At 40.4% G+C, this 21959-nt stretch overlaps 1 protein-coding gene across 1 annotated transcript in view; it reads left to right on the top strand.

Moving 5' to 3' along the window:
- The first annotated feature begins 388 nt into the window (after positions 1-388).
- Positions 389-21959, top strand: part of C2H1orf185 (chromosome 2 C1orf185 homolog) — a 67393-nt gene continuing 45822 nt past the window's right edge. The window contains exon 1 of the mRNA XM_036178592.1: positions 389-518. Coding sequence (XP_036034485.1) covers positions 389-518 — 130 coding nt within the window. The remainder of the gene's footprint in view (positions 519-21959) is intronic.

Below are 21959 nucleotides of genomic sequence, written 5' to 3'. Positions count from 1 at the left end.
TATACCATAAGTTCAGGAAGCAATTGATATATTATGGTTTAGGTGTAGTAGAGATAGATATAGGCCTCTAACAATACAGAACAGAATTCCAAAACAGGTCCCCCTATCTCTAGTCACCAAATTTACAACATAGTTATAGCTTCCATTGAGAAGCATGGATTTCTCTCTAAAGTGCTAGACTAGCTGACTCTCTGTAGGAGAGATGATGAAGCTTCATCCCTAACTCATACACACACAATAGTTGAGATGAAAAATAATAAAGGAAATGTGATGTATATACACCACAGAGTTTTATTCAGCTATAAAGAATAATGAAATTATGTTATTTGCAAGAAAAATGGAACTGGAGATCATTGTAGTGAGCAAAATAAGCCAGATTCAGACTCACATGAAAGACAACAAGCAGCGTTTGTCCGCCGAGGAGCGGCCAGAAGAGGGTCTGCTGGAGCTGCAGGCGCTCGTGAACTGCTTGCCACGGGTGCTGGGAACTGGACTCCAGCTCTCTGTAAACGCAGCAAGTACTCCCAACTGCTGAGTCATCTGTGCAGTTCTGATAAAGGCATTTTAAAATTTCAATATGGTTGAAAGAAGTGGACAGGTTGTCCTACAAGAAGATATCCAAATTGACAGTAATTTTCAACATTGTCATCATGGAAATATAATTTGTAACTATCAAGAGACAATAATTCATATTCACCAGAGTAGCTACTGTGATAGCTGATTTTAATTGTCAGCTTGACATGGTCTAGGGCAGTGGTTCTCAACTAAAGTGTGACCCTTTAATACAGTTCTTTATGTTGTGGTGACCCCAAACCATAAAATTATTTCCGTTGTTACTTCATAACTCTAACTTTGCTACTGTTATGAATTGTAATGTCAATATCTGTATTTTCCTATGGTCTTTGGTGACCCCTGTGAAAGGTTCGCTCTAATCCCCCAAAGGGGTCGTGACTCACGGGCTGAGAACCACTGGTCTAGGATCACCTGTAAGGGAGTCTCAATGAAAGATTATTTATATTAGGTTGGCCTGTGGACATGCCTGTGGAGGATTATCTTGATTACATTAATTGATATGGGAAGACCTGTCCACTGTGGGTAACACCCTGAGCCTAGCATCCTGGATGGTATGCGTTTATTTCTCTATGCTCCTGACTGTGGCTGTAAGATGAACAGCTGCTTCAAGTTCCAGCTGCCTCGACTCCCCTGCAGTGACGGACTGTAGCCTAGAATTGATGAGCTAAATGATAAAGACATGCCTTCTCTCTGAAGTTGCTTTTGTCAGGGTATTTTAGTCACAGCAACAAGAAATAAAACTAGGAAAACTAGGAGAGCTACTGATGGAAAAGGACTAAGATTACCAGGCAGAAACGAATGGAAGCACATGAATTATGAGCCAGGGGCTGTGGAGCCCCCAGCTGGAGCAGGCCCTCTGGATAAGTGAGACAATTAAATAGCTTGAACTGTTTGGGAGGCATCCAGGCTGTGGGACCAGGACCTGTCCTTAGTGCATGAGCTGGCTGTTTGAAACCTTGGGCTTACACAGGGACACTTTGCTCAGCCTGGGAGGAGGGGACTGGACCTGCCTGTACTGAATCCACCAGGTTGAATTGAATCCCCAGGGGAGTCTTGGCCCTGGAGGAGATGGGAATGGAGGGGAAGGGATGGGGGAGGAAGGTGGGAGTGGGGGCGGGAGGGGGGAGGACAGGGGAACCCATGGCTGATGTGTAAAATTAAAACACAAATAAATAAATAAATAAATAAATAAAAGATTACCAGGCAGAAGGTGGCAAAACTTGTAATAAAGTCGCAAGCACAGCTACCAGACAACAGGAGCAAGTGCCAGCAGTACAGTGCATTAATATGGCTGGATCTCATGAATCCATGCTGAATACAGAAACAAATGTGATTTTCCTATTTATACGTGTGTGTGTGTGTGTGTGTGTGTGTGTGTGTGTGTGTGTGTGTGAGCGTGCGCACGCCATGGTCTTTGTGTGGAGGTCAGAGGGTGACTTGTAATAGTTGGCTGGCTCTCTCATTTCACCATGTAGATCCAAGGGATGAAACCCAGGTCCCTCAGGCTTGGCAGCAGGTGCCTTCACCTTGTTCATCTGCTTCACCAGCCTAAGAACTTTTTAGTTTTAAGTTCAAAAGAAAAGAATACATGGCTGGGCAAAACTAACCCATGGCAATCTCCAGTTAGAGTAGTGGTTGTCTGGGTGAGGGTGGCTGTAGATAAGAAAAGGACACCAAGAGTGGAGAAATAGTCCAGCAGTTAAGAACATGTACTGCTGTGCCAAAGGATGTGGGTTCTATTCCCAAAAGTCACATCAGATGGCTTACATCACCTGTGGCATCGACTCCAGAGGACCTGATGCCTCCATGGTCACCTACACACGTGGTACATGTGCAGCTTTTCAGACACAGGAAGACACATAAAATAAACAAGTAAATATTCAAAAAGAAAAGAAAGAAAGCGGCCGAGAGAACCAGAATGCCCCCAAATCTTCTGGATCTAAATCTGGTAGTTGCAGGGGTGCTTACATGCTTCAGTTCGTAGAGGTGGGAAGTTAATGCATTTTGCTCTATTTTTCTCAACAGAAAGTGGTAATGTGACTAACAGTTGGAAAATGGCTCATATTCAGAATAAAACTGAAAATTACAGGACATCACTGAAGACTCTTCTTGATGGGAACTTGTCTTTTCAACAATCATCTTCATTCTAAGAAGAGCACTTGCTGTTCTTTATAGTACTCCACATGCTTGGAATACTTATATTATCCTCTTACCTTATCCTCAACTTTCCTTAAGAAATTTCTACAAAATTTTCCATCTTATTTCAATCATTACTGCATCCAGAAAATTTTCCCAGGACATGCCAGACACAATTAAGTACTTTTTTCGTGTTCTTTTGGTAACCTAGGTGAACTATAAGGTTTTTGTTGTTGTTTTCCGTGTGTGTGTGTGTGTGTGTGTGTGTGTGTGTGTGTGTGTGTGTGTGTATGTGTGTTTCATAGGCTCAACAAACACAACTTTAGGACTCCTACTGAAAAGAAGGACCTTTGTTTACTTTGTCAGTGATAGGAACACATTCAAATACAGAAAATTGTTCATAGCCCCAGAAACCACTTTAGCAGCCAACCAATTTAAATGATGAATAAATAATTCTGTAAAAGACAAGGCCAGACCTAAGCTCTGTCCTTCAGGGTAGCCATGAAAGCAGTAAAGTGTGCAAGTATTTTAAGCTAGCACTGGTTATTCATTTGGTCAGCCAACAAGAACATGATGGCATTTGTCTTAGGGTTTCTATTGCTGTGAAGAGATACCATGACCATGGCAACGCTTATAAAGGAAAACATTTAATTTGGGCTGGCTTATAGTTCAGAAGTTCAGTCCATTATTGTCACAGTGGGAAGCATGACAGTATGTAGGCTGACATGGTGATGGAGAGGTATCTGAGAGTTCTACATCCAGACCCACAGGCAGCAGAGAGACACACTGGACCTGACCTCAAAGCCCACCCCCAGTGACATACTTCCTCCAACAAGGCCACGCCTCCTAATAGTGTCACTTCCTATAGTTCTATGGAGGCCACATTCATTCAAACCACCACAGCAGCATTGAAATCCAAAAATATAGAAGTGTCTGCATGAAAATACGTGGGTTTTAAAAATATTTATTTATTTTCCATTCTGACCACAGTTTCGCATCCCTCCTCTCCTCCCAGTCCTCCTCCTACCTCCCCTCTGCCCCCCCATCCACGCCCCCCATCCACTCCTCCTCTGTTTCTATTCAGAAAAGGGCAGGCCTCCCATGGATGCCAATGAAGCACCTCGTGCATGTTTAAAGTTCATTTATCACAGTTAAAACTTGGAAAACAACCATTTTCATCTAACCATTATAAAACATTTCCCTGAGATGTCACAGTAGAGTTTATAAAATTAACTACTGTTTACTTAAACAGTGGGTGTTTGATTGATGATCTATGCAGGTATACTGAATTTCAGCTCCCTTTTGTTACTGTCATGTAACATACGCTTGTTTTAAATCAAAAGATGTTTTCAGTATCATTCCAAAGCTATCTGAATCTGTAAGTGCTTGGTTTTTGCATTAATTTTAAAGTAAAATTTAAACCAGCAAAGAATGGACAATGTTTTAAAGACATGATTGTCACAGTGTGCTTTTCATTTTAAACTTTTTCTCCCAAAAAATTAGAATCAAAGGCTGTAAGTTGCCTGCCAGTTGGTTTCTCAGAAGTCAGAGCACATCTTAGAACCTCTGGTAGTGGACGGGAGGTGGCTGAGTGGCTAAGAGCGCTGGCGCTTTTGCAGAGGACCTGGGTTTGGTTTCCAGCACCCACATGGTGGCCCATAACCACCTCTAACTCCAGTTCCAGGGGATCTGAACCCCCTCTTCTGACTTCCAAGGGCACCAAATATGCATGTGGTACACTATATACAGGCAAAAAAGACTCACATACATAAAGTAAAATAAATCTTTAAAAATTAAAAACTTACAGTAGCTGCTTATTCTGATACAATTTACATTTGAGTTCCTTCACTTATTACATTCCTTTGGGTTTTATTGGTGGTCTAATGTAGTTTTTATAAAACCAGATGATTTCTAGAATATGTAATCAAATCTGGTACAGTTTAGTCTATGTAGCATATGATGTTTTTAATAGGAGGAACTCATTTTGTTGAAATTTAAAATATTCACCTACTTTTATTAGGATTTAAATGGTAAATTGGTTCTTGTGTATATGAAACCAAATTTGGAAGAGAATGAACTGCAGTAAACTTTTAACAGAAAAGCAAGTTGAGAATTTAGAAGTTCATCATGTTAATGACAGGAGAAATAAGCAGTTCTCCTAAGCAGCCACCTGTAACACATTAAGTATAAATCATGGTTTCTCAAGTGTTGTTTGGGGACTTTCATGTTGCAATGCCAGATGCATAAGCTGGTTAAGCAAGGGTATTGCTGCATTAGGGAAAGCTAGAAGAAAGTGATGAAAGATGAGTCTTAAAATAGGGGAGAAATACTTTGGAATTTAAACTTGATGCAGAGTAAATTCCAAGGACAATAACCTAATATAGTATAACTAAAATTTTGATGTGTCAGCTGTCTCCATAGCCTTGATCAGCAATTCACTGATATTATTGTTCAGTTTTAAATTGTGGCAAGACTTTAAAAATAAGAAAACTCTTAATTAGAATAAAAACTGTGTTTCAACATCCCAGCATACTTTACAACATACTGAATCCAGTCCTGAAAAGTTCCTTAAAAATTTTAAAGTCCACTGGGCGGTGGTGGAGCACGCCTGTAATCCAAGCACTCAGGAGGCAGAGGCAGGTGGATCTACATGAGTTCGAGGCCAGCCTGGTCTACAGAGCTAGTCCAGGAAAGGTGCAAAGCTACACAGAGAAACCCTGTCTTGAAAAACCAAAAAAAAACAAAAAAAACAAAAAAAACAAAAACTATTTATGGGGTTGGGGATTTAGCTCACTGGTAGAGCACTTGCCTAGCAAGCACAAGGCCCTGGGTTCGGTCCTCAGCTCCAGGAAAAAAAAAAATCTATGAGTTCAAGACCAGCCTGGTTTACAGAGCAAGATCCAGGAGAGGCACCAAAGCTACACAGAGAAACCCTGTCTTGAAACTGACCCCCCCCAAAAAAAAATGTGTATATGTCTATGCATCTCCCATATGCCTGGTTACCTCAGAAGCCAGAAGAGGACATCAGATCCCCTATTGGAGTTATGGACGGTTGTGAGCCACCATGTGGGTTCTGGGAATCAAACCTGAGTCCTCTGGAAGAGCAGCCAGTGCTCTTAACTGCTGAGCCATCTCTCCAATCCTAATATCCTCGCTGTTTTTGAGAATACTTGTACAGTGCTTACAATATGTCAGTCACTGTTCTAAGAACTTTATAAATATTAAGTCATCAAATTCTTATAATTATTCTCATAATTATCTTCATTTGACAAATGAAGAAACATGTTTTTGGCTAAGTCAAGTCTTCACATGGAATTAAATAGTTTGCCAAGACCACAGAGCTATTAAGTAAGAGTGGGGCCTGAACCCCACTGCTGCAGCATCTGGATCTTCCCCACTCTGCTCCTTTCCAGAGTCCAATATTAAGACTTCAGACATTGTGTGTGTGTGTGTGTGTGTGTGTGTGTGTGTGTGTGTGTGTGTGTACCTTTAATCCCAGCACTCTTGGGAGGCAGAGGAGGCGGGGAGGTCCTCTGTGAGTTTGAGGCCAGCTTGGCCTACAGAGTGAATTCCGGGACAGCCTGGGCTACACAGAGAAAGCCTGCCTGGAGTACAGAGTGTGGGAGTAAAAGACTTCAGAAGGTTATCTATTGTCAGAATACATTTGAAACTTTTTAATTGAGTGAATTTTCAAAGTATCTTAGGGCTCAAATGGTTGGCTACATGCTCAACACTCTCAGTGACAGGGAATGCATATGAGTTTCATTTCAGAAATTATTTTTTTCCGAAAGATGTTTCTCCAAGCTTTAAAAGTATCTCTATCCTTTCTTACATCACCACACAAAATTGTTAATTTTCTCTCACATAGCTGGCCTTCTAACGTGAAGAAGGCCCTTATGGTCTTGCTGTCCCCTCACTCCAAGCCAACATTATATTTCTTTCAAAATTTCTTTATGGGCAGCCTGGAATTTCCTCAATTTTTAGTCTTTCCTTTTCCTGTCATGCTCCAATTTGTCCCATTTCTTAAAGTAACCAATCCTAATGTAATTCTACATTCAAGGAGTATTTTTTAACCGTTCTTTTAATTGAGGCTATCATATACACACATACGATGTGTTTTGCCCCACTCCACCTCCAGCTCTCCCTCTAAGCCCCCACTTTCCCCTCCCCCCTTCATGTGCTCTCCTTTTTAACCCACCAAATCCACTTAGTGCTAACTCTGTGTATGGGTATAGGACCATTTACCACAACAGAGTATATTAAACTTTTACTGCTAAACATTTTAAATGTGGATGAACATTGACGCTTTTAGGTAACAAAAACTTGTAGACTCACACCAAGTTCATCACAAAATGAAGTTTTTAATATTGTTCTATATCATATACCACAGCTGACAACTGTAATTTACTGGTGGAATTGATTTTTGGACACAAATTCAAAAGTATTTAACCTTATGAAACTTCATCCTATCGGAAGTCAGCCCACCATCATTCCTGTCTGTTGATAGCTTTTAAATTTTTGATTCTCTTATTTGAGCAAATTAACTATCCTTTCTAGTTTGACACAGTAATGATTGATTGGGACACTTAGTGTTTATCTAAAATAGTCATTTAAACACCTAACACTACAGAAACAGAGCTTTACTGGTAGCTTTTCATGTTTATTTAAGTCCACTTTTAACAGTAGTTTTCTAAGAACCCTACCCCAGTTAAAGGTTGAGATACCATCTTACTAAACACAGGCTGTGTGCAAATGTGACTGACATATGTGGAAAGAACAGAGTCTACAACCTGAAAATAAGTCGTAGTCAGTAAAGACGTTAAAATGCAAACAAGAATCTAGAAAGCTTATTATAGTGACAAAAATAATGAGCAGGTGAAGAGAGAAGGTTGGGGACAATGGCAAAGACAACCATTCCAGTGTTCATAAAGACTGAGATAATGTAGAGCCTAAAAGATTCAGTAGTGCATATGAAGATTCACACACTTATTTCAGGGCCTGGAAGGAATTCAGACATCAATCACTGAAAGCATTACAATCATTTGAAATAACTGTGGGAGCCCACAGAGGTTTCCTAGTGAGATCTGAGCTTGCTTTACCCAGCAGGGCGGCATAAGGGGATGGATTGACCACTGTGTGTGGTTACCAGGTGTTCGGAAGGGTCTACACTTGCCTGTGCTGGGGGAGGTCTTTTGCTCTACCCCTTGGCATTCCTTTAAAAAGCCCTTTAGAAGAAACAGAAGGGGCCCTTGGATTAGGATCCAGGCCCTCCCGAGCTATCCTGTGTTTCCATCTGTCTCTTGCCCCTATATATTTCTATCTAAATCTCTAATCCCTCACTCCTAAAGAGTACCTTGGGTGAAAATGTGGGGGCGAGTCCCCCACAAATAATATATTTTTTAAGGCTAGTCCAGGAAGCCATTTTGACATGCTACTGTGGTTTGGACCTGCTGTGTCTCCTTGCAGGTTCATGTTTGTGCTCCTGGTACTCAGTTGGTGGTGTGCTATTGTGGTAGTTTGTTGGGCTTTGCTGGTGGAGGTAAGTCTCTGAGAATGAGCTTTAAAGGTCAGAGCCTGGCCCTGCTTTGCTTCCTTTCTCCGCTTTCTGATCCTCCAAAATTGGTCCCCTTCTGGACAGACCCCAGCCACCATGATGGACTCTGGTCCGGGAAACTTAGAGCTGAAACAAATCTTTCATCCTTATGCTGTTTGTCTCAGGCATTCTGTCCCAGCCATAAAAAAAACAACCAAGTCCCCAGCACAAGCTGTGTATGAGGAATAGCCAAATCAGTGAGTGCTGGGTGTGATTGAGAGACTGCCTCAAAGTATAAGATGCAGAGTGGTGAAGGAAGATCCTTAGTATCAACTGTAGCTGGAGAGCTTTTCTTCAGGTCCCAATAAGCCCCAGCAGTCCAGTAGCCCACTTATAAAATGAACACACAGACGCTTATATTTTTTAAACTGCTTGGCCATTAGCTCAGGCCTACCGTTGTCTAGCTCTTACTCTTATATTTAGTTCATTTCTATTAATCTATACTTTGCTACGTGGCTCATGGCTTACCTGTACCTTACATCTCACTTGTCATGGCAGCAGCTGGCCGGTCTCTCCTCCCCAGCCTTCCACTTCCCAGAATTCTCTTCTCTGCTTGTCCCACCTATACTTTCTGCCTGGCTACCAGCCAGTGTTTTATTTTGACCAATCAGAGCAACACATTTGACATACTTGAACATCCCATAGCAATCAACATTGGGCTTCTACACACATGCATACATATATACCCACACACATATGAACATATACAGAAAAAAAGCATTCACAACACACACACACAAAGAAGTGTAGATGTAACCGTCTTGTTAAATAAGAAACACAGAACCAATTGCAGAGTTAAAAACCACGAGGTCAGAGCAAGAGCGGAAAACCTTACCCTTCACTGCTTCTGCTGTCCTTCCTCTCCACAAGAGAGCTACTTCTATGTGTCCTATCTTTTTTATAGATTTTCTGTTCTGTTTTCTCATTGGTTGTAAACCCAGCCACATGACCTCCTCGTCACTGCCTGTTTGTACAGACCTCCAGGTCTTCTATAGTTGGTATTGAGATTAAAGGTATGTGTCTGCCATGCTGGCTGTGTCCTTGAACACACAGAGATCTACCTAGCTCTGCCTCCCAAGTGCTGGGATTAAAAGCGTGCATCACTACCACCCAGCTTCTACTCTGGCTTGCTCTGACCTCAAGGCAACTTTATTAACATATAAATAAAATCATTTTTCAATACAAATAAAATATCACTATATTTCCCCTTTTCTATTTTAATAAAAAGAAAAAAGGAAAAAGTTATAACTAATATAAGAAAAACTATATACAAAAGTACAAGAACTATATATAACTATATATACTATACATACAAACAATAATTGACAAATTCAGAGAAAATAATTCCATTATCTATCCTATTTTGGTAAGTCCAAAATGTATCTGATTCACTTTCTATCCTAACTTACATTGCTAAAGGAACTGTCTTATAACATCTTTCAAATTTATACACTTACAGCTCTTAGTTTTTCTGAAATCCTTAACAAAGATAATTATAACTATAACTAACTGATCTTCAACTCCCTCAGAGACCCAAGAAGGAAATAATACTACCTAAAAAAAATAAAATAAAAACAGTAAGTGCATGCAAACAGCTTCCAAAAAAAAAAAATGTGATTGACAGAAACAGCCAGCTGCCTGGACAGTCACCTGAGGTTTCTCTGCAGTGTTGGGGCATCATCTTCAGCCTATAGGCTTAGCGTATCTGACAGACTCATTTGTGAACTAGGATGTATATAAGGTCAACAGTTTGACCTCATATTTGGTGAGAGCAGTCCATGTACCAGAAACACCTGAATTCCATTAGTGTCATGTCATGATTCAGGACTTTAAATTCTGGAAATTATTGATGTTTTTTCTTCAATTCAGCTGTCCATTTTTCTTGGCTGTGTATATGTGGCTTCATCTCGGCATCCTGTTCTTCTCCACATCTCTCTATTAAACGCCAGTCTACTATTGAGAGGGGTGAGCTTAGTTATTCTTTAAGAATAACTGTTTCCTCTGCTGTTCCATTGCACATCAGAAGCCATTGGCCCACTCCCTGTTCAGCTGCCTTTGAAGAAAAGGGGAAATATAGTGATATTTTGTTTGTATTGAAATGTGATTTTATTTGTATGTTAATAAAATTGCCTTGAGGTCAGAGCAAGCCAGAGCAGAAGCTGGGCGGTAGTGATGCACGCCTTTAATCCCAGCACTTGGGAGGCAGAGCTAGGTAGATCTCTGTGTGTTCAAGGACACAGCCAGCATGGCAGACACATACCTTTAATCTCAATACCAACCATAGAAGACCTGTAGGTCTGTACAAACAGGCAGTGACGAGGAGGTCATGTGGCTGGGTTTACAACCAATGAGAAAACAGAACAGAAAATCTATAAAAAAGATAGGACACATAGAAGTAGCTCTCTTGTGGAGAGGAAGGACAGCAGAAGCAGTGAAGGGTAAGGTTTTCTGCTCTTGCTCTGACCTCAAGGCAACTTTATTAACATACAAATAAAATCACATTTCAATACAAATAAAATATCACTATAGGCAGCATGCACAGTCAAGTCTTTTTATGGAATTCCTGAGTGTGAACGTGTGCCTTCTCTTGGCCTCTTTTCCTTCTGTTTGTTTTGTTTGATTGTGATGTGTTAGTTTTTATTTTATCTTATTATAGTATGTTATTTTATTATTATACCTTAGAAGCCTGTTTGTTTTCGAATGAGAGACATAGAGTGGATCCATATGGGAGGGGAGGTGAGGAGGAACTGGAAGGAGTCAAGGGAGAGGAAACCGTAATTAGGATATATTGTCTGAAAACCAAATCTATTTTCAATAAAAGGAAAAACCACCAAACAAACAGAAATCTCTTCGTGTTTAAAATGTTGCATGTCATTTTGTGTTATGGATGAATCTGATTGATGGAGTCTTCAGTATTAGAAAGAGATGATGCTATAACAAAAATACTCAAATACTGAGTATTGTCTTAGTAGCCTGGCACCTTATAGAAGGATACAACTGATTGTCAGTTGATTGAAAGCTGATTGTCATCCCATGTGGAAAAGTGCTTCAGAAAACCATTGCCTCTAAACTCTTGGGAGTGAATTGATGTACCCATAGACATAGAGATCAAAGTAAAGGGGCTAACAAATGCCAGTGTGTAGTGTGCACTGGTGGTTGCTTGGTGTTTGTAGCAGGACAGTGGAAGGAAGGGATGGGTGCTGGCAAGAATTGGCCAACTGTGGTGCAAAGATGAAAGGAAATTCCACTCGTCTCTGGCTACAGACCACAATCTAAACTCATACAGAGGAGTTTAAAAACAAACTGAACCGTGTGTGTTCCTCCAAGCAAGACAGTTAACTCTCCAAGCTTTTCTCTAACCACCCTTGGGAAGATTTCTCTGCCAGGAAAAAAAAAAAAAAAAAAAAAAAGACAGCTAATCCAAAGATGAGCTAGGGTTGGTGCCTTCCATCCAAGTCACTTATTAATGCAGATGGACTCTGGGCTGGGGTATAGATGAGTGGTAGAGTGCTTGCTTAGCATGTACAAACCCTTGGGTTTGATCCCCAGCATAGGAAAAAATAAATAAAAAGAACTTAAAATACCTGCCATTCGGCAAGGGATGTCTTACACACAAAATATGCAGAGGATACACTCTTCAGAAAGCAACCTTGGGTGTAATTAGTAGCAAACACACAGTCATCTGGAAACAAATGTTTAAAAATATTTTAGAAAATCATCTTACCAAAAAACCCTCTAAGCATGAATTGCAGAAGCCTATGACTCTGGATGTCTCTGAGTACATATATCTTCAACGGAGTTTTCTGAGTCACTGAACTTTTTTGATGAAGACATTAGTATTTTTAATCAAACATGAAAAATTTGACCATTAATTTAAAAATATTTTTCTGCCTTCTCTCTTCTCTTTCTGGGACCATAATAATGCAATAATTTATGGCCCATGTCTAGTTATCCCTTGTTATCCACAGGAAATTGGTTCGAGGACCCACATGGTGAGCAAATCCACAGTTGGGCAAGTCTCTCTCTTTTTTTAAAAGATTTATTTATTTATTATATGTACAATGTTCTGCCTGCATGTATGCCTGCATGCCAGAAGAGGGCATCAGATGTCATTATAGATGGTTGTTAGCTAACATGTGGTTGCTGGGAGTTGAACTCAGGACCTCTGAAAGAGCAGCCAGTGCTCTTAACTGCTGAGCCATCTCTCCAGCCCTGGCCAAGTCTCTTATATAACATGACAAAGTGTTGGTAGATATCCTCTGCACTTCCTCTTGTACATTTTAAATCACTTCCAGGTTACTTATAGCATCTAATACAATGTAAATATTTTGTAAATGATCATTATATCATTGTTGTTTAGAGATTAAATGAAAAAAAAAAAACTGCCAAGGAAATACAGTACAGGTGACATCAGTCTGCAGTTGATTGAGAACACAGAACCCAAAAGCATAGATTTGGAGGCTCAATTGCATTCAACTATGCATATGAAAATGCTCCATTGAAAGTCTTCTTTTGAAAAATAGAAAGAAAAAGACGTTGAACAAAAATAAACAGTCTCACAGCTCTGAGAGATGAGAAAATCAATACATGTGCTATGGGAATTCCCGAGGGTTAGAAAGAAAAGGAAAGAAGAGATGTAGATTGGAGAAATGATTGCTTACTTATAATCCCAGAACACTGAAAACAGCTACACACCAGTACATAGATCAGCTGGATAAATTACGGTTCCCACACACAGGCATGTGAGCAGCCACCAAAAAAATGAGGAGGACATATAGGAAATAGAAGGGTTTCCAGAACATAAAATGGAATTGTAAGAAAAGTAAGTATGGTCACTTTATGTATGAAAAATGAAACGAGAATATTTGAATATGACTATATTTTAAAAGAGAACATAAGGCCTGGAGAGACGGTTCAATGGTTAAGAGCATGTACTGCTCTTCAAGGGGCCCTGAGTTCAACTCCCAAAACCCACTCCTGCATTTCACAATCATCTATAACTCCAGCCTCAGAGGGATCCCACGTGCTGTCCTCAGCTGGTATCTGCATTGAGATGCACAGACACACAGACACACACACACACACACACACACACACACACACACACACACACACAAACACACAGATAGGTAAACATGCACATACACATGCACACATATACACACAATTTAAAATAATAAAAATAAGTCTTAAAGAAGCACAGGAGCTGTTCCTCGCACAGCTTCAGGTATGGACCTGACTGGGGAAGGGAGAGAATGAAGAAATGGCAGACACACAGAACACCTGGGATCAAGTAGATTGGGTTCTCTGATGGAAAACCCTGGAAGCACCAATTATTTATTATACAGAGTTGAACAGAAAGGCAGGGTTCTTATATATAGCTGAACAAGGAATCGGGGTTATTACAAATAGATTAAAAAAAAAAAAAAGGAGACAGAGTTACTACATATAGATAAACAAGGAGGCAAGGTTATTAAATACAGATTTTTTTTTTAAAAAGGAGGTGGGATTACCACATACAGATAAACAAGGAGGCAGGCCTATGATATATAGTTGAACAAGGAGGCAGGTTTAGCTAATCTCTGGAGAAGCAGTGTCTACAGGGGACCAGTCTCCAGGCTGTAAATTTCCAAGGGAGGAGGCTTGGAAACACTGTCAACATCTGCACAAAAACCAAGAAAGGTTTTGTCATCCCTCTGAACCTCACTTTGAAGGAAAATTTGCCATTTTCCCATGGGCCTGAGGCATTAGAGTTTTGACATGGCCTTGCCCATGCCAACAGTACACATTCACTCAGGACTTTTTGCCTGGGGCTGCTTCTACTCCCCACACATAGGAAGAATAAGTCAATAAATAATGAAATCTACCACTTAGAGTTGGTGAGAGAAAAAAAAGTTAGACTTGTCTTCAACGTCGATGGTACCCAAATGTCGATGGTACCCCACGATGTCTTAATGTCCATGCTTTTTTTTTTTTTTTTTTTTTTTTTTTTTGGTAGTCTATCACTATGAGTAAGGCTAGTCAATGTAACCAGTAGAACACGCTGGAAGTAACATCTGTGTGACTTCCCAGTCTCAGAAATAAAAGATATGGTAGCTTCTCTTTGGGATTTGCTTTGAACTTTTACTTCAAGAGAAACAACCCAACATGCTTTGAAAATTCTCAGGCAACCCCAGGTAAAAGTTGATGTACAGAGATCAGAAACCAGCTCTGCTATGGATGGTTGATTGACAAATAAAATGCTGATTGGCCAGTAGCCAGGCAGGAAGTATAGGCGGGACTAATAGAGAGGAGAATTGAGGAAACAAGAAGACAGAGTCAAGGAGATACCAGCCTGCTGTCCAAGGAGAAACATGTAAATGCAACAGGTAAAGCCACAGAACACGTGGCGACACATAGATGAACAGAAATGGGCTGAGTTAAGTGTAAGAGCTAGACAGTGGTAGGCCTGAGCTAATGGCCGAGCAGTTTAATTAATATGAGCTTCTGAGTGATTATTCTATAAGCGGTTGTGGGGTCCGTGGGGCTGAGCAGGACTGGAGAAAACTCCAGCTACACAGCTCTAACCAGCTGACCACGTAAGTGAGCACTGAGAAGATGCTGTTGATCTAGTCAAATATGCAGGTAACTGGTGTCTCAACAGAACTCTGCAAGAAATCCCATTCCAGAACTACAAGCGTGATCAAATCCTTGACCTTCTGAAAGTGTCTGATGCCCTCTAAAAGCCCATGTGTCAGTGGCTCAGTTCCTACAGTCCTGATATTGGGATAACTGTGGAAACTTAGAACAATTTTAATTAACATATATTAATTAATACATAATAACTGAATTCATTTGACAGTTTCATACATGTATGTAATATATTTTGGCCATATTTACCACCCCCACCTGCAATGACCTCTCTTGTTCCCCTCCCTTTCCCATGAAGCCCTTCTTTCTGCTTTCACATTTGGGGGGGGCAGGAGGGGGAGAGAGACCCGATGACTTTAATTAGGGTTATTTATACGAGTATGGGCACCTTACCAATGGCCACACCACTGAAGAAAATGTCTCTCTCCCCCATCTATCATTAACTTCCAAGAGCTGATCTGGAAGGTGTGGGAACCATGAGTCCCTCCCTCTCCCTTCTGTGACAGAGTGCTGTTGGGTTGACCTTGTGGAGACCTTGAGCAGGTAATCACAGTTGCTGTGGGTTCAAAAGCTGCTGCTTCATGCCTGGAAGTCAGTTGTGATGGTAGTAGAAGCTCTAATAGGGTGACCGGGTAAAGTGGGGGTGGGGTTAGAGGAGGTCTCCTCCCTGTTTCCAGGATTGATTTCTTATACATGCTCTCCTATCTGTCATAGGACCTTTGCCAGAGTTGGCACTATCTGGACTTCCAGTCCCTGAAACTATGAGTTAAATAAACCTCGGGTGTTCCATTATCAACAAAAGTGCAATAGAAGAATAAGTCAAACCCATTCTTCTCATAACAACTCAATTTTGTAGAACTAACTTGGTCTTATGGGAAATGAATTAATTCCTTCCTAAGGTATCGGTTCCAGAGACCTAAACACATTCCACTAGCCTCCACCTCCTAATGATGCTACTGTCATGGAATAATCTTTTTGTACACTCTGAAGATGTGTCTTTGCCAAGGCACCTTCTTATTTGTTTAATAAAAAGCTAAATGGCCATTACCTAGGCAGAAGGTATAGGAGGTCAGCCAGACTCAGAGGACACCAAGAAGAAAGTTGGCATCGCCAGGAGACACAGAGGCAGCAAGGCATGCTGGAGGACAGTAAAGCCATGAGGCACTTGGAAATATGTAGATTAATAGAAATGGGTTAATTTAAGTTATGAGCTAGCTAAAAATAAGCCTAAGTTATAGGCCAAGCTTTCATAAATAATAATGTCTCTATGTCATTATTGAAGAACCAGCAGTCCCAACGGAAAGGTCCAACTACCAATGGCACCCAGCATCCAGCCCCATAGATCCACACAAGACCTGAGAAAGCTTTAAAAAGGGTTCTAAACACACAAAAATGGAACCAAACATGGCTTCCTAGTCTCGTGTCTCTCATACTGGCTGCAGTACAAAGACACGTCTCCCAGCAGCTGCCTGCATGCTTGGGCCACCTGTGTGCCATGAGCTAGGCCACGTGGCAGGTTTAAGGTTTTGCTCATGGAGACAGAAAAGGTTACAGATACACAGTAAAGCAGACGAGAGAAAACCTCTAAATAGGTTACAGTGTGTTTGACAATGTGCGTAGGCTTAAGAAAAAAAATGGTTATAGATAGTCATAGAAAAAAATAAATAGTTAACAAATAATAAAGTCTTTAAAGAGAGAGTAAAGTAATAAAAAAATAAACCATGTAAAGATGGAAAATATACAGGGAGTCTGGATCCTATATGGTGTCTTCTTAACTTTGAAATTTTTAAATGCTAATATACAAAAAACAATAGATGCTGAAAGACATTGGATTATGGAAACTGTTGTTGGTTGTTTTTTCTGCTCTTTTGCTCTTCAGTCTTTGGGGGCCCACCACCCAACTCCCAAGTAAATCAAACACGGAGGCTTAATTTTTTTCTTATGAATACATGGCCTTAGCTTGGCTTGTTGCTGGCCAGCTTTTCTTAACTAATTGTCCCATCTGCCTTTTTCCCTCTGGGCTTTTACCTTTCTCTGACTTCAGCAAATCTTACTTTCACTCCTACTCTGTGGATGGCTGGGTGGCTGCCCCCCGTCAGCGTCCTCCTCTCCTTGTTCTCATGCTCCTTCTCGCCTTCCATTGGTTCTCTCTGGGTGCCAACCCCACCTATCTCTCTCTCCTGCCAAGCTATTGGCCGTTCAACTCTTTATTAGATCAATCAGATGTTTTAGACAGGCAAAGTAACACAGCTTCACAGAGTTAAACAAATGCAGCATAAAGGAATGCAACACATCTTTACACCATTAAATAAATATTCCACAGCATAAATAAATGTAACACATCTTAAAACAATATTCTATAATAGGAAACTTCTAAATTAAACCAACCTATATATTTTGAAAATGTCTTAACTTCAAAATAGAAGTCAGACAATGTGTTGCATTGGGGGGGAAATTATGCTTTTGTTTCCACAAGAAACAGAAGGCTGTGGATTCCTTCCAGATTAATTGAGATAAGACTGAACTAACTGGAGGAGACTTCTGGAGTATCTTGGCTACAGACCTGGGGGAGGAAGCCAAAAAAGACTACCGGACAGGTGATCTTTTAGCTGATCCCTGGACATGGGAACAGCTCTGAGACTAGATGAGACATGATAAATCTTGTTGATTACAGAGCCCTCATGATATATTATTACACACCACCCTTTCATATGGCCTGGATAGAGATTTATATTACAGTTTCATTATATATATTTATATCACAGAGGCCCTTTTTTGGTTGAAGGTTTTTCAGGCTGGGGAGTTGGTGAGGTAAGAGGTGGTAGCTGCGGCTTGTTCCTTTGTCTCTCTGATCTTTCAGTATTTACCCAAATATCAGGCTTCTAGGTTTTTTGGTTTTTGGCTTTTGGTTTTTTTGTTTGTTTGTTTGTTTGTTTTTGTTTTTGTTTTTGTTTTTGTTTTTGTTTTTCGAGACAGGGTTTCTCTGTGTAGTTTTGTGCCTTTTCCTGGAACTCACTCTGTAGTCCAGGCTGGCCTCGAACTCACAAAGATCCGCCTGGCTCTGCCTCCCAAGTGCTGGGATTAAAGGCATGCGCCACCACTGCCTGGCTGGGATTTTTATTAATAGACTGATTTAAGATTCGAGCAACATATTTTAATAACATAAGGCTAACGACAGTAAGATTTGTCTGCTCCTGGCAGCAATTTAATTCAAAAAATGGTGATGGGCATCAAAGAACCTCCATATAGAGTTCTTTTTTTTTGGGGGGGGGGTTTCGAGACAGAGTTTCTCTGTAGCTTTGGAGCCTGTCCTGGACTAGCTCTGTAGACCAGGCTGGCCTTGAACTCACAGAGATACACCTGCCTCTGCCTCCCCAGTGCTGGGATTACAGGTGTGTGCCACCACCGCCCGGTGAGTTCGCTTTCTTTATAGCAAAAGCTAGCTATTTGGGCAAGAAACTGCCCTTGTCTCAATTGCTGACAGTATGCTGTCTAAACTGGACCAGCAGGGCATAAAGAAAAGCAACGGACAAACTTTACCAAGACAGGGTAGGGTAGTCCTTCAAAATTTCCTCCTTCACAGAAAAGTCTGTAAGAAATTCTAGACCTGTAGGCTGAAGATGGATGCCCCAACATTGCAGAGGAAGCTTGGGTGACTGTCTAGGCAACCAGCTGTCTCTGTTATTTTAGTTTTGGAAGCTGCTTGCTCTACACTTCCTGTTTACTAATGTAATATTATATACTTATGGGGTCTTTGATGGAGTTGAAGACTAGATAGTGATAATTATAGTTTTCCTTAGTTATGATAGAAGGTAAATTAAGTACAGAACTTTGGACTCACAAAGATAGGATAAATAATGGAGTATTTTCTCCAAAATAGCAAAATGCAAATGATTGGACATTGTGCATATAATTCTTACCTGATGATTGCTCTTATATATAGTTTTACTGTGTTAAAGTAAACCATTCCTTTTTATTTAGACAAAAAGAAGGAAATGCTGTGGACTAATCTTTTTGTACACTGTGAAAATGTGTTTTTACCAAGGCTCTTTCTGATTGGTTTAATAAAAAGCTAAACAGCCATTAACTAGCCAGACACAGAGGACCCTGGGAAGAAGAAAGGCAGGTCTCCAGGAGATGCTGAGGGAACAAGACATGCTGGAGGACAGGTAAAGCCATGAGCCACATGTTAAATAGAAATTAGTTAATTGAAGTTGTAAGAGCTAGTTAATAACAAGCTATAGCTGAGCTTTTTATAATTAATAAGAAGTCTCCTTGTTATGATTTGGGAGTTGGCAGAAAAATCCAACTACATTCTACCACCCCTCAATACTGCCACACTGGGGAACAAACTTCCAGCCCAAGAATCCTTTGGGAACAAACACATACTATATCCAAATTATGGCAAATACTATAAAACATTAATAAGACAACAGGTAATAACTGATAATACAAATGAATCAGTCAATCAGTACTGACTATTTTAAACTTGGTAATTGTGATTATTGTATGTTTCCTTATTCTTCTTTTTTTTTTTTTTTTTTTTTTTTGAGACAGGATTTCTCTGTCTAGTTTTGGTGCCTGTCCTGGAGCTTGCTCTGTAGACCAGGCTGGCCGACAACTCACAGAGATCCACCTGCCTCTGCTTCCCTGGTGCTGGGATTAAAGGAGTGTGCCACCACCACCCTGCTCTTAGTCTTATGGAATACACACAGAACTGTTTAAGAATAATATTATATCTGCAAGTCTCATTCTTCAAATGACTCAGAGCATCATGCACATGTTCCAATATATGTATGTATTCCTAAACCCCCCTCACTACATACACACACACACACACACACAGAGAGAGAGAGAGAGAGACAGAGACAGAGAGACAGAGAGACAGAGAGAGACAGAGAGAGAGAGAGAGAAAGGAGTATAGAGGAAAGGAATAGGAAAGATAATGAAAAAATAGTAAAACATTTACATTTAGTGCATTTGAGTAAAGGGTGTGTAAAATGATAGCATTCTTTTAAATTTGAGAATTATTTCAAATTTTAAAGTTTTTTTAATTTTGTTTTGTTTTTGTGGTTTTTTGAGACAGGGTTTCTCTGTGTAGCTTTGGAGCCTGTCCTGGAACTCACTCTGTAGACCAAGCTGATCTTGAACTCACAGAGATCCGCCTGCCTCTGCCTCCCGAGTGCTGGGATTAAAGGCGTGCGCCACCACTGCCCAGTGTAGATTTTAAAGTTCTTAAAAGGATACCAACTAACACTATCTATCAAATCCTCTGTATTTTCAAAAATTGTGTCTGCATTAAATAAACAATGACTTGATAATAATTAAAGAAATCTAGCCATTGAAAAATAGAGAAAAAGAAACAGTAATTAGAGGGTTGCAAGTTCAGACTATGTCTAAAAGGAACCAAGATTTCTGAGCAGTTGCATCCTCAAAACAGAATTTATGAAAGGTGATTCTTAAGCAATCAATTATTTTGCAAACAGGCAACTAGTTAAAGTCTGAGAGTATATCTAGATTTTCTTCAGTGACTCAAGAATGAGGTAAAAACACTGGATGCAGTGGCGCACACCTTTAATCCCAGCACTGGGGAGGCAGAGCCAGGCAGATCTCTGTGAGTTCAAGGCCAGCCTGGTCTACAAAGTGAGTTCCAGGAAAGGTGCAAAGCTACACAGAGAAACCCTGTCTCAAAAAACCAAAAAAAAAAAAAAAAAAAAAAAAAAAATGATTATATTATCTGGCTGGTGGTGGCACACACCTTTAATTCCAGCACTTGGGAGGCAGAGGTAGGTGGAACTCTGTGAGTTTGAGGCTAGCCTAGTCTTCTGCCTGGAAGTGAGTTTCAGAACAAGCAGAGCTATTACACAGAGAAACTTCGTCTGGAAAAACAAACAAAAATATGATTATATTAGAAGCTGAAGAGATGGCCCAATAGTTAAGAGCCCAGACTGCTCTTCAAGAAGACCTAGGTTCAGTTCCCAACACCCACTAAGTGGCTAATAACCTTTTGTAACTCCAATTTCAAGAGACCTGATGCCCTCTTCTGGCTTCTGTAGGCACTGAATACACATGGTACAGACATACATGCAGGCATAACATTCATACACATAAAACATAAATAAATTAATAAATAATTACATAAGATGTTTCACTAACATCACCATCCCTATAGCTATGTTAACCTACATTGGCTACAGTTCAGTAGGATTAATAATTATATATCATTAATTATAAATAATAGTTAATAGCTAAACACTATTAACTATACCAGTCCTAGCTATTCTATAATACTGGTTAGTGTTTTTCAATTTGACACAAACTAAGGTCACCCGGGAAGAGGAAAATTCAAATGGAGAATTATCTCCATCAGATTGACTATGGGGCATTCTCTTGATTAATTATTAGCATGACAGGGCCTAGCACACTGTGGGTGGTGCTACCCTGAGCAGGTTGTCCTAAGCTATATAAGAAGGCAGACCGAGGGGCTGGAAAGGTGGCTCAGAGTTTAAGAACACTTACTGCTCTTACAGAGGATTCAAGTTTGATTTCCAGCACCCACGTGGTAGCTCACAACTGTCTGTAACTCCAGTTCCAGGGGACCTGACACCCTCTTCTGGCCTCCATGAACATCAGGAATGCACATGGTACATATAGTTACATGCAGGCAAAACTCTCATCAACATAAAATTAAATATTTATATATATATATAAATGATTCGAGACAGGGTTTTGCGCCTGTCCTGGAACTTACTTGGTAGCCCAGGCTGGCCTTGAACTCACAGAGATCCACCAGGCTCTGTCTTCCGAGTGCTGGGATTAAAGGCATGCGCCACCACCGCCCGGCTAAATTTTTTTTTTTTTTTTTTTTTTTTTTTTTAGCTGAGGATCGAACCCAGGGCCTTTGCGCTCTACCATTGAGCTAAATCCCCAACCCAAATCTTAAAAAATATTTTAAAGAAAAAGAAAGGCCGAGCAAGCCAGCAAGCAGCCCCCTCCCCCAGCTTCTGCTCCTGCCTTGACTTTCCTC

Source organism: Onychomys torridus, chromosome 2 (genome assembly GCF_903995425.1).
Source record: "Onychomys torridus chromosome 2, mOncTor1.1, whole genome shotgun sequence".
In the NCBI taxonomy this organism is placed as follows: Eukaryota; Metazoa; Chordata; class Mammalia; order Rodentia; family Cricetidae; genus Onychomys; species Onychomys torridus.
This window is presented reverse-complemented; position numbering and strand designations above follow the sequence as displayed.